The following is a 13163-nucleotide window of genomic DNA, read 5'->3' on the forward strand; positions in this document are numbered from 1 at the left end:
AATATAAAAAGCAAAAAAATTAACTGTAATATTCCAAGTAAACATGGACGACAAATTTGACAAGTGTTGATTCATCTATGTCTTTGATAAAAATATGCTTCGAATTAGTGAACATATACTTTTCCGTTAACAGATAAATAAGAAGTAACATGAATTCATACATATACATCGTTCTTGTAGTTTTATTATGCAGTATGTCAGTCGGTAGTCAAGAAGATACGGGACATTGTACGACGTTTAACGAATGCTGCAAACTACATCAAGCAAGCGGTGAACGAGGTGAATTATGTACCAATCAAAAAACAAACCCTCATTTTTTTTCATTACTTTTTTTCCGTACATCTGGAACATTAAACTATTACTCTGTGCGATATTTTAAAGTTAGCCGCGTGATTAAGCTTGTCTCGTCGTTAGACGCTATATTATTGCTTTGCTTGTTTTACTTTATAGATTCATTTATTTCGCATATCCTCTATCGTTCATAGTCATTGATCAAAGTTAATAATAAAAAATATAAGCTATTTCAATAAACTGTTGTAAATGTAAATTTAAAATCCAGAGTGGTATTATCCGGATAGTTGTCGAGAATTACACAAACTCAATTCGCTTTCTTGGAATGAAATCGGAGGAGTTTTCGAAATCTATCCTACCCCGGTTTCAGAAAAGATTGAAGTTTACTGTGATCTCATGACAGATGGAGGAGGATGGATTGTGAGTTGACTCGTTGCATTGTTATTCAAATACACTTTGTTGCGTACTTTCTATAATGGAAACAAAATGAACCCATGGATCTTTTTGTTAATATTATTATTTGTTATTGTATTCTTCTTTGTATTTTCTTGTTGTTGTTGATAATTTTGTTGTGAAAACAAATGCTTTTTCCTCAAACTACTGGACTAATTGCATGTTCAGTGGTTAAAGATTTATTATTTTCAGTTATTTTAGAAATTTCCATGGAACTATTTTACACTTTCAAAAATTGATTTTTATCGCAAGTATAAATATATAAATATACATCTCCAAGCGCATCAGTGATCTGTAATCGATCGGATCAATCTTTTTCAGAAAAGCCAGCAAACCTAACAAGCCAAAATATATTGTCAAACTAAAACTATCACAAATCTCGTATAATTGGAACTAAATCGATTGTAATATAATTAAAAGTGTAATGTGTTAACAAAGGTATTTCAACGCCGAATGGATGGCTCTGAAGACTTTTATCGTGGATGGGATGATTATGTAAATGGATTTGGAAATACGGTTGGAGAATTTTGGCTTGGTGAGTTTTTTTCTATTCACATAAATTGCAACAACCTTGAAATCTTCCAACAAGTTCTTAAAAATACTGCCTACTAAAAGTAGTTAGATATATATTACTTCCAGTCCAATTTTACATATTCATATTGGTTCCTGTCATGCAAGCTTTGATGTCAGTGCTCGACGCAATACTCTTGATCATAGTACGAAGCATTCAAACTACAAGCTGACTGACGATATTCTAACGGTAGCCATGAGGACAACAATTTTAAAATTGCGTATTTATGTTCCTGATATACAATACGAAGCAGGTACATTAAATTTTTAGGTTTAGAAAATATCTATCAGATCTTGAAAGGCAAGACGTATGAACTCAGAGTAGACATGGAAGACTGGGAAGGAAACAAAGCCTATGCAAAATATGGGTATGACTTCAAACATTCAAGTTAATTTAAAATCAAGTTTATATTTGCATGGTTTCATATTATTTATCCTATTATTTCTAGAGCATTCTCGATCGGCGATTCTTCAACAAATTATCATTTAACGGTTGGCCAATACAGTGGAAATGCTGGAAATTCTTTAGGAGATTCCATCCATCAAGGGCGACCCTTCACAACTAAAGACGCAGATCGTGACACAGCATCTGATAACTGTGCTGTGACTTTTAAGGGAGCGTTCTGGTACGGAGCTTGTCATGCAACAAATTTGAATGGACTTTATATCAAAGGAGGAAATGCGAAATATGGAATATCTGTGGTCTGGAAAACTTGGAAAGGCTATGAATACTCTCTGAAGTTTGTTGAAATGAAAATGAGGCAAAAGCAGTAGCCGATTTATATAAAACGTTTACATACAATATCCATTGGTCAGCATCTGTAAAATATATACTTTACAACAATTATAATATTAACTTACACGAATCCAGATTTTTTTTATAAGGATTATAAATTAACCATGTGATTTAAATAATAGACAAAGATTTCCTTGAAATACCTAATCTTGTTTAATAAAGATATTCAGTTCAATGGCGTCTTTATGTTTCCTCTTATCGGTGGTCTGATAAATATTCCAATGATATCAAAGAGCATATCTTATTAGGAAAAGCAACGCCGTTTACATTAAAATGGTATCGTTCGCTCGATAGCTAGAAACAAGGATCTTATCGACGATACTTCATTGATAAACTATTGCAGAGATCACTTTCGTTAAGAGTTTTTAAATGAATCAACATAATGTAAAGCAAAAATTTCACATTTTACGGCGTCGAAATTTCCAAATCACTTTACGTTAGCGCATTTTCCTAACGGGACCTTTGACTGGGAAAAGTATATCCTATCGATGTCTTCGTGACCCAAGACGTACGTACCTAAGTCGACAGACTTGTGAGATAGAGAGAGTTGGCAAAACCGAATTAAAGATTGCAACAACATTGCCCTGGAGAATACCCATTCTTTATAGAGCTTTCCTGACTGCTCCTTTGATTTGGCCTGCGATCGTAAATCCTAGTATCATCCGACTCTCTATGAAAAAAGTTTGGTGACCCCTTGCAATGTCTTGGGGATTTTTAGGTCATCACTATTGTCTTTTGTTTATAAGTTTAATTCTTACTTACACACTTCATCAATTTATTCAGACACTGTATTGGAACGGTTCATGACTAGGGATGTAAGTTTCGAATATTTTATTTTCGAATCGAATTGTTCCGATTCGAATATTTCCGAATCTGATTCTATTTAGTATAACATCATATTTTCGTTAACTTTCCTTAAATTTGGAAGAACTATAGCATAAAGTGTGTTAAGATATCAATAATGAACTTGAAGAATGAATATTGTTAGTAGAAAAACACATTGAATGATTGCATCAACTATCTAATATATTAGAGAAGTTTTGTGTAGTTTGTATAGTGATCGTTTCTTCTAAAATTAACTTTCAATATTTACCCAAATGATAAACGCAAGTGAAACATGCGTTAGTATCGTTTGCGCCGTATTTTCAGGGGAAAGCAAATGATACCGAGGGAAGAAATCGCAGACCTATGTTTTAAATGAGGAATAATGTTATTATTATAATGACATTACATAGATAATTAGTAGGAACGTTTATATAATGTTAGATTTGTAAAACTTCTTAACATTTTAAATAGTCTAAAAAACATGGTTTCCTCTAAAGCTGCGACCCATGTAAAATACTCATAGTGTTCCGACTCGGGAACGCTGCAAACATTGGGGTAATAAACGCTTTTGGTCGATGTTGAGACCCGCCCCTGCATTGTGCAATCGCCGCGCGTTATATAAACTATAATTTTTTTTAAAGTAGAATCAAGCCGTTTCTTCTTAAATTGCTTCGAATCAAACTCAATTCGAATCGCTTCGAAATTCTGAAACTCACATCCCTATTCATGACATCTATTTAATACTGTCATTTTTTAAACATAATTTGAAGTAACACCAGACCATTGTGTTGGTTGTGGGACAGTTTCTTGGGCTTTCCAGGTTTCAGTGAGTGCAGGAGTGAGTTAAACGACGGTTATACACGGCGGAACATACGACTGCAAGTCTGCGACAAAAGATCTTTGAGATTCAATTTTACTTGAGTTGTTTGAGCTTGCTTTCAAATTATTAACAGAACGCGAAAACTTCTTTTGTTTTAGTTTCTTACAAATCTTCGCAAAATGACCATAATTATTTCAATCGAAACATTCTCGGCGTTACCTGGACACTGTCCTTTATGTGGAAACGAGCCGCAACAATAAAAACTAATTTTCAAGTCATTGTTTTTCTTGCGTGTTTTGTTTCGGTCACTGATTTGATCCGATATGCGTTCTCTCTTCTTCAGTGTTTCCTTCCATCAGAGACAAGTGAGATTTTGCCAGTTCCACTGTTTCACCAGTGTCGAGTAGTGATTTAAATACATCTTTTTGCTCAAACATTTTTTTCTTAATTCAGAAGATTTGCATCCCTGGATTATTTGACTTTTGATTGCCCCTTCTACCTTTCCAGGATCGAACTCACAGTTTATTGCCATTTTCTTAAATTTTGTACAAAATTGATCGAGTCATTCACATTCATATTGCTTTGTGTTGCGAAACAGATAAATTTCGTACTCACTATTGGCTTTGGAGACAAAATATTCGGTCAATTTTCTTCTGGTTTCAGCAAATGAATCATTTTCTCCCTTCAGGGTTTCATAAATGTCGTAACATTGCTAACCCATGTAGTGCAACATTAGAGATTTCTCCCTTAGCTTGTCTTCGTCAGAATCGTTGATATTCATTGCGAGTGCCACATGACACACGATTATAGCAGATAAAATAACAAAGCGACAAAATACAGTGCTTACTCAGCGACAGCCAGAGCTCGAAGGGAAGACCGTGCAAACCGCAGCATAATTTACATATGCAGTGATGGTGGTTGGAGTCGAGAAGCATGGTCTGACATTGAGCTAATTAAGGCTCAGACTCAGCATATGCAATAACTAAACAAGAAATCCAAATGAAATATAAAACAATAAAAAATAGGACAACTCCAATCCCGCCACAGCAGCAAGTTGTTTATGGAAAAAATATATGCGGAACAGTTGCAAAATTATATTTAGATCGGTATTACCCGAATAGTTGTCGAGGAACTCATTTCTCTTTCTTGGAATGAAATCGGAGGAATTTTTGAAATCTATCCTACCCAGGTTTCTGAAACGATTGAAGTTTACTGTGATCTCATGACAGATGGAGGAGAATGGATTGTGAGTTGAATCGATTCACTTAATTAAATTAGAATTTGTTAAAAAAATATCTAAAATATTCATGTTTAATAAAAACAAAACAAACTAGACTTGAAAGTGTAATGTTTTTACACGTCGAATGGATGGCTCTAAAGACTTTTATCGTGGATGGAATGATTATGTAAATGGATTTGGAGTATGAGTGGCTGTAACATACATACGACATTGTCAGTGTATGTGGATTACTTGAATGGGCGTCTCTGTATATCTAATTTGCTGCATATGCATATGACATTGGTAGTGTATTTATATCACACAAATTGCTGCATATGTATATTAGGTTGTCTGTTTTTGGTTATTACATTAGCTGTATATATGTACACTTAGTTGGCGCTGTATTTATATAGGTTGGCGGTGTATTCATATTTTTAGCTGTATAGGTATATCACGTTTTCAACCTCAATTGCTCCAATGAACGTCAACCCGTTAGTGTATTTATTATTAGCTAATTTCTATACATATATCTGTAACGCAACATTTTATTACAAAAAGCATGTGATATATTTTCATTGCCCAAAAGTTTAGCTGGAGTCTTTATCAAAAGTTAGTTCGTCGCACATCGTTTTGTCTCTCTTCCAATACGATCGATCTCGCAATGTTTGCAGCAGTTGAAACAAAGTAATGGACTATGACGTGGAATCTGGAATGGAATCTGATATTCAACGACTGCAATAAAAAATTTGTATATATATATATATATATATGCTCTGCAAACGATAAAGCGAAGTTTCTCAAAATTATTCGCGTCTGGCAGATACCCTTTCCCTGTATATTGCATTATGGTCACGTCTTTGGTGTCACAACAAGCTACGTTAAAGGACTATTTGTCATCCCTGATTAGTAAAGGTAAAGTTACAGAACGGGTACTCAACCAATAATACAAATACTGTATATATATATTGCATACATCGATATAAGCGTGGAACCTTACTACAAATCTATTACGGTTATCACTTGTTTCGTTTCTTTTTTATTGATTTTTCTCAACGCTCGCAGGGTTCAAGTTTAATCAGCTATATTCTCCTGTCTATTAACCAGAAATGTTCCATTCAAGTATTGCATACTTTCCTTTTAAAAATTTGTGAAATCAGTGCAAGCAATCGTGACGGGACATTATATGCTCTTTTTATTTACCTATACAGTATTACTTTAGGGACGTGTACAAGAGTGTTGTAAGCCAGAGTCATAATATATAGGGATAATTTTTCCACTAGAGTAGATTTTGGATATTCTAGTTCGACCCCGAACACTCATGTCCATGTGGCCCTGTATACCATTAAGCCATCTCATTCTGTATTACTGATATTAGGGTTGGTCGTGTTTTTGTTGACCTGTATTTTATCTAATCAATCCATTTCTGCTGGATATTAAAGTTTACTCTTGTGAGCGAAGAATCGAACATATATTGTGCGGTTTTGTAGCACACCAAATCTAAGAGGGTTTTACTTACTTGGCATTATTGCGTACTTGTGACACTGCATGGCCGCACAATATTTGGTTCCACTGTTGTTGCAATATTCATGGCTAGATTGCACATAATTTTGAAAATTTTGTCCGCCTATGTTTCTAGTGTGTACTTACTTTAATTATCTTTATTATAAAATAGGGAACTTCGTGAATATTAATCGAAAGGATTTTGTCCATTGTCTCTTTATACAAGCGCCGTTCTAACGCTACGTCTGTCTCGACCTATTTTCTTTACTTTCATTTCATATTTGTTTATATTAGTATATCTTATATTTTCGAGACTATCATCACGCTCAAATATGTTGTTTTTAGAATTGTAAGAACAAGCATTACACAGGTCTTCACACATTTATTACCATTTTTAATTTGGGCAACTTTTACATAAAGCATTTCACTTGATTGGCAGTATACTCCTTGTTCAGCTTCCATGAAAATGAATCCCGATATCTACATGACAGCGATAAAGTATGAACAACATTCTTTGGGTGGCTATACTCTTTGTAAACAGACTATCGGATTTCCAAAAAACATTGACATTTTCTAAAATCATTTATATGACCACTGTGCCCAATATAGCTGCGTGAATCGTGAAGATATAACGTACGTATTTTACAAATGCTGAATAAAGAAATATTGTATGTGAACTCATAGTATAATTCGGCTACTGCTTTTGCCTCATTTTCATTTCAACAAACTTCAAAGAATATTCATAGCCTTTCCAATGATACCACACTACAGAGATTGCGTGTTGTGCCTTTCCTCCTTCGATATACAGCCCATTCAAATTTGTTGCATGACAAGCTCCGTACCAGAACGCTCCCTTGTACTTAACAGCACAGTTTTCGTCAGATGCTGTGTCGTGATCCGAGTCTTTAGTTGTGAAGGGTCGTCCTTGATGTTGGGAATGTCCAAGTGAATCGCCAGCATTTCCACTGTATTGACCAACCGTTAAACGATAATTTGTTGAAGAATCGCCGATCGAGAATGCTCTAGAAATAATATATATATATGAAAAGAGCAATTATGAAAATACAATTATAAAAAGCAACTATAAACTTGATTCTAAATTAACGTGAAGGTTCGAAGTCCTACCCATATTTTGCATAGGCTTTGTTTCCTTCCCAGTCTTCCATGTCTACTCTGAGTTCGTAAGTCTTGCTTTTCAAGGTCTGGTAGATATTTTTAAACCTAAATATATTTTGTAGTCTTTCTCATATTGAATTAAAATATAACTATAAATCATGGATATGCCGATTGAGGATCTTATATTAGATCAATTCTTTGTAAGGAGTAAAATCTCCCAAATTATTGATTTTAAATCGATATAACCAGATATAAATTCTCTGAGTAGCTGTAAACGCTTGAATCTTAAGCATATGACATTTGTCATCACTCAACAACTCAGCAATCATATTTCAAAAAATCTCCCAGATTAGTGAAATTCCCAAGGGAATGGCACTTCGTGACCAATTCTGATTAATCGTGCGTCGATGTGGGTAAACGGAATCAGTTCCAGAAGTATGTGTACCAATATGGAAGTAACTAATTTTGTTCTCCTACTTTACATCATGTTGTGTAGAGCAGTGGTCGGCAACCTTTTTCAAGTGCCGGACCGGTAAAGCCTGAACAAACTTTTGGCGGACCACCTTTATAGAAACGAACTAAGCCTATGCAATAAATTATACGCATTAGGAAATTCATGTTGACAATATACTAAAAACGACGGTAATTCTATTTAATGCGATATCTGTATTTGTTTGATGGCCAATGTTCCCATATTCGAGATATAGTCGACATTGACACACGTAACGTGTGTTTCTTACATCCAGCCTACTTCGATATTTCGTTTTTGTAGTTATCAATATTGAAAACCAGGTCTCACATTAATAAAATTTCGGGGAAGTTAACAATGACTGTATCATTTTGTTGTGGAGATCTTATTCGGACTGATGAGAGACATTCTTATATGGGCGTATAGAAAACAATTGACCCAGCATTATTGCGACATACTGATATGACAATTGTTTATGAAGTCAGACATGCTGCTCAGTAGTGTTGTGCGGTGGTCGGCAAACTTCATGTTCTTGCGGGCCAAATATACACATTTCCGGTAGCAATATTTCCGCCTTGAAACAGTCCCTACATTAATTAAACTTCAAATTATGGCGCATTCGCATTGCTGACCTTCTATTGCTGTGTTGAAATCCTGTCCCAATGAGATGTGTATGTGGCGTTTTTTTTAAATATATTATCCAACAATACATTGTTTTTATTTACTTATTATCAATGTGAAAAATGATGTTTTTATGGCAACTTTTGTTCAAATGATGATCTGACAAGCGAGTACGAAATTTAATCTAAGTGTAATGCATTTTAGATGAAAGTGCTCAAAGCTTTATGTTCTTCCGAACGTGCACATTACACGTTTTGCAATGTCGCACATATGAGCTGTGGCGCAGTCCCGGGTCTCGGGGTCAAAATTTCCGACGACTCGTTTCGAAACGAGTTTAACATTGAAACCCTTAACAACTGCGATGCTGACTGGGCATACCGAGCAGACTGGTTTTGGAATGCGCAAGAAAGAAAAATATTTTTCCGTTCAAGCACTTTGGAATGCTCGATCCGCGTCGCTCCGTTTCCCAGACATTTTCAAATTTTAAAAATCAAAATTAACTCGAACGACATACAACTGACGCTACTTGTTACATAACAAGCGCCGTGCAGCAGCACTCGTCACCACATAAATCCGTGTAGAGACAATAATATATTTGGGATCAAATTTTTGTTTTATGTATTAACATTCGGGTCTTTCGAGGGCAGCAACAAATTAGCTCGCGGGACGCCTGTGGTCCGCAGTTTGCCGACCCCTGGTTTTGTATTTGTTTGGTTTACTGCTGGGTGCTGTTTTTTAGTCGTAGGGTTTGTGGTTAGATTGTAGAGGTTTTATAACAGCCTTGTCCGTTTTTGTGTCACCGGCAGTAACCTTTCCGCGGACCGTCGATGGGCCGCGGCCCGGTGGTTGCCGACCACAGGTGTAAAGGGACTAAAACCTATGGGAGGAGGTTACATTCACTTGTCTAACACAGCCAGTACCCGAACTCGTAGTAGAAATAAAATAAGAAAAATCGGAATAAAATTATGGCCTAACCCTAACCTGGTACACATACCACGGGAGTACCGATTTTTTTGCACCCAGATGCTCATTATACATGCCTTCAAACGAAAAAATTGCACTACCGAGATATTTGAAAACTTTTTAACACAAGGCCATCGATGGTATTTATGTGAATAAAACAACTCACCAAGCCAAAATTCTCCAATCGTATTTCCAAATCCATTTACATAATCATTCCATCCACGATAAAAGTCTTCAGAGCCATCCATTCGGCGTTGAAATACCTTTGTAAAAATATTATACTTTCATGTCTTTTTTTTATTATACATAAATATTTTAGATAATTTCTAACAAATTTTAATTTGATCATGTGAATCGATTCAACTCACAATCCACCCTCCACCATCTGTCACGAGGTCACAGTAAACCTCAATCTTTTCAGAAACAGGGGTAGGGTAGATTTCAAAAACTCCTCCGGTTTCATTCCAAGAAAGAGAATTGAGTTTGTGTAATCCACGACAACTATCCGGATAATAACGATCTGAATAAAAGTTTGCAATTATTAGGCGTATATTTTTTAATGTCATATTGTTTTTTCATGGAACAAATTTACATGCCACTTTTTTCCGACAAAATTTTACTCTATGGTAACTATGGACGATAAGGAAAATGGGAATCGAATGCACAATCCATTCGTGTCTAATATTCAGATTTATTGTTATTTTATTTTTTCATACTAAATTGCTTGAATCAAAATTTGCCAGAGCATATATTTTATCGATGTCAGAGACCAGAGGCAAACTGGAATCTAGTAGGCTATTGACCAAACAATCATCGTTCAGCATATTTTCACATTAGTGTTTCTAATTGATTTAGCTATGTCAATACGTTGCTGTTTTGTCGATTAAAACCCGAGAAAATATTTGCGTCATCGACATATGTGCTAGATTAAAACAAGATTCTATGTCAGGAATTAAACCCCAATTGATGAATATATATATTGATGAGATACTCACAAAACATAGAGTATTCAGAGGCGTAATGGGGACAGCCTTATTAGGCAAAACCAAGTTCGGCCAACTCGGGATCGCTTAATGACTTATGACATACGATTTGAATATTCATTTTTACCTCTTTGCAATGCTTCTTCCATCTTATTGTATTTCTCATTCAGACGCATTTCCACTTCTGCAATGTTAAAAAGAAACTATTTGCTAAAACCAATTTACAAATATTACATATGGATAAGTTGTGTGTTGATCACAAGTGCCGCAACATCAGAAGCTTGAAAATGTGTGGTTGATTGAAAGCAACTTGATTCTGTACTTGACGTTATCAAAAGGTCAAAGTTGAGTTTTCAGAGGTCAGTTTGTAATATTTTAAAAAGACCGCGCTAGCTTAGCAATCGTATCCAAATAATACTAAATTAAAAAAAAAAAAAACAGTTCACTCACATCCCTCGACTCTTGTAGTGAGATTGTTGAATCAAATATTGTATTGTAACAGCCCTATGCATGTTCCAATTTTATGAGGCAAGATGTGTTTACTTATACAAGACAATCACCAATTGATCGTCTGCATCCATGAAAATAAAAAAGACCAGGGCAAATGTATGGATTTAATAATACAATCACCAATTGATCGTCTGCATCCATGAAAATAAAAAAGACCAGGGCAAATGTATGGATTTAATAATACATATTATAGTACCTGAAATGTCATTTGATATTTTGGCATTGACACGATTGTAATCAACGACACCAGATTCTCCTTTTTGTCCCGGCATACCACGTGGACCAGTTTTTCCAACACGACCCGGTTCTGAGATCTGATCGGCACATGGCTCACTCTGTCCACCACTCGTTTGCTGTAGTTTGCAATATTCGTACATCTTTGTACAGAGTCTGATGTCTTCTTGACCTACGACTGACCGACTGTACAATAAAAGTACAAGAACGATGTATATGTCGTATAAGTTCATGTTATTTTTAATTTTAATAATCTGGAAATCGAAGTATATTTCCATTAGATTGAATAATAATTTTTGTAGAAATGTAGTTAACGATATAAAGAGGTAGTCTAAACGCTAAATGCTCCATATGATTACTCTTGTAAAATTACGCCTGTGTACCTTCTGCTACACCTATTGCTATTTGAGATATATATCATGAATATGAACTCAACTTAGAAGTCTGATTACTATTTCTTCTAAACGCTCTCAACTATTTGAGAATGTTGTTAATTCGAGTTTTACATTCCTTTCATTTGCTTAGTCTCTCTCCAGGAGGTAAATAAATAAACGATTGCGCTCTAATCGATGTATTTCGGTCATTGAACTGCTGCAAGGTATGTCAAATTTGTTTGGAAAAATATTCTTAGAGCTGTCAATGAGAGACATCAAGCGCTTGGGTGTACCTCCGTATGGCCTCAGGGTCGAGGTGAATTACCCATTTATTCTATTGTAGCCATATTTTTCGATGCAATTCTGACATACGGTATGTTTTTTTTCTGTAGTGAGTTATCGATAAATAAGCGTTTTGTTATTGTGTGTGAACGCTCCGCAATTACAACGAGTGACATACAATTACATATCTCCCATTGACTCCCCAAGTATTCGAAATCACCAGGTAATCGAAAATGCCCTGCCCAGCCCTTTTAGTCCTTGCCATTGTGACATAACAATGGATATTTCGACACGGCGTATTGCTATCTAAGTTTGCACCGTAATTTTCAGAGTGGTTCAACGTTTTTTTCCTCCAAAAACTCTTTGCAACTCCGAGGAGTCTTTTTCGTGAAATAAGTCATTAAAGAACTTGGTCTGATGACAATGTGCAGTATGGCTTTACCTGCTCAACTGGACGGGACTCCAATGCAAAACGTCATGAGAATTGTTCAATTTGAAACGAAGCCACGTATCTCTCAGTTGTTCACAGAGAAACAGTAGCAGAAGTGTCACTAATAAATCTAATGAATGTATAAAGTTTACTGTGGTATTGCAATTTATTCTGCTACAACCAATGGCGTAACCAGCGGTTCTTTCGGCGGTTGATACTCTCTTGGTCTTGACAAAGCATGTTCTTTGAATTTTAACCCGAAAAAACAACCTATGCTCAACAGTAAGGCAACAAGTTCATATTCTATCAATTGAAGTCGATCAAATTTTCTATAAATTTGTATAAATCCGACTTCACCTGAATAAGTTCAGGTTGCGCTCTTAGTTCAAAAATTTTGGGTTCAACAGGAGCTAACGGAATAGCGTAGGGGTTCGGCAGGCTCACAAATGTTAAGAACCACTGAACTAAATAGAACGTAAAGCTAGATTCAATATATATAATGGTCCTATGAAAGTGACTTCGAAGGCCGCTTAGAGACAGTTAATAAATTGGTCATTACCTTTCCAAGTTTTCCAACAAGCAAATATTCTATATTACTCATTTCCTCTTTCAAATGTAGCCCGTGTTGCATGACAAGCTCCGTACCATAACGCTCCCTCAAGTTAAATTGTTAAAATAACAAATAAAGGCCTACAAAGTGACTTTAT

At 35.5% G+C, this 13163-nt stretch overlaps 2 protein-coding genes across 2 annotated transcripts; one reads left to right on the forward strand and one right to left on the reverse strand.

Moving 5' to 3' along the window:
- The first annotated feature begins 286 nt into the window (after nucleotides 1–286).
- Nucleotides 287–2088, forward strand: LOC120334638 (fibrinogen C domain-containing protein 1-like). The gene is made up of 5 exons (XM_078109426.1): nucleotides 287–336; nucleotides 579–711; nucleotides 1183–1279; nucleotides 1586–1682; nucleotides 1764–2088. The coding sequence occupies exons 1-5, from the start codon at nucleotides 287–289 to the stop codon at nucleotides 2086–2088; spliced, it is 702 nt and encodes a 233-aa protein (XP_077965552.1).
- A 4748-nt stretch (nucleotides 2089–6836) lies between these two features.
- LOC120334129 (microfibril-associated glycoprotein 4-like) lies at nucleotides 6837–11620 on the reverse strand. The gene is made up of 6 exons (XM_078109428.1): nucleotides 11333–11620; nucleotides 10754–10810; nucleotides 10012–10163; nucleotides 9810–9906; nucleotides 7600–7717; nucleotides 6837–7496 (listed from the first exon to the last, which is right to left on the reverse strand). Exons 1-6 carry the CDS (start codon nucleotides 11601–11603, stop codon nucleotides 7169–7171), a joined length of 1023 nt encoding a protein of 340 aa, XP_077965554.1. The 5' UTR covers nucleotides 11604–11620; the 3' UTR covers nucleotides 6837–7168.
- Between the last annotated feature and the right edge of the window lie 1543 nt (nucleotides 11621–13163).

This window comes from Styela clava, chromosome 15 (assembly GCF_964204865.1).
Source record: "Styela clava chromosome 15, kaStyClav1.hap1.2, whole genome shotgun sequence".
NCBI classification, from domain to species: domain Eukaryota; kingdom Metazoa; phylum Chordata; class Ascidiacea; order Stolidobranchia; family Styelidae; genus Styela; species Styela clava.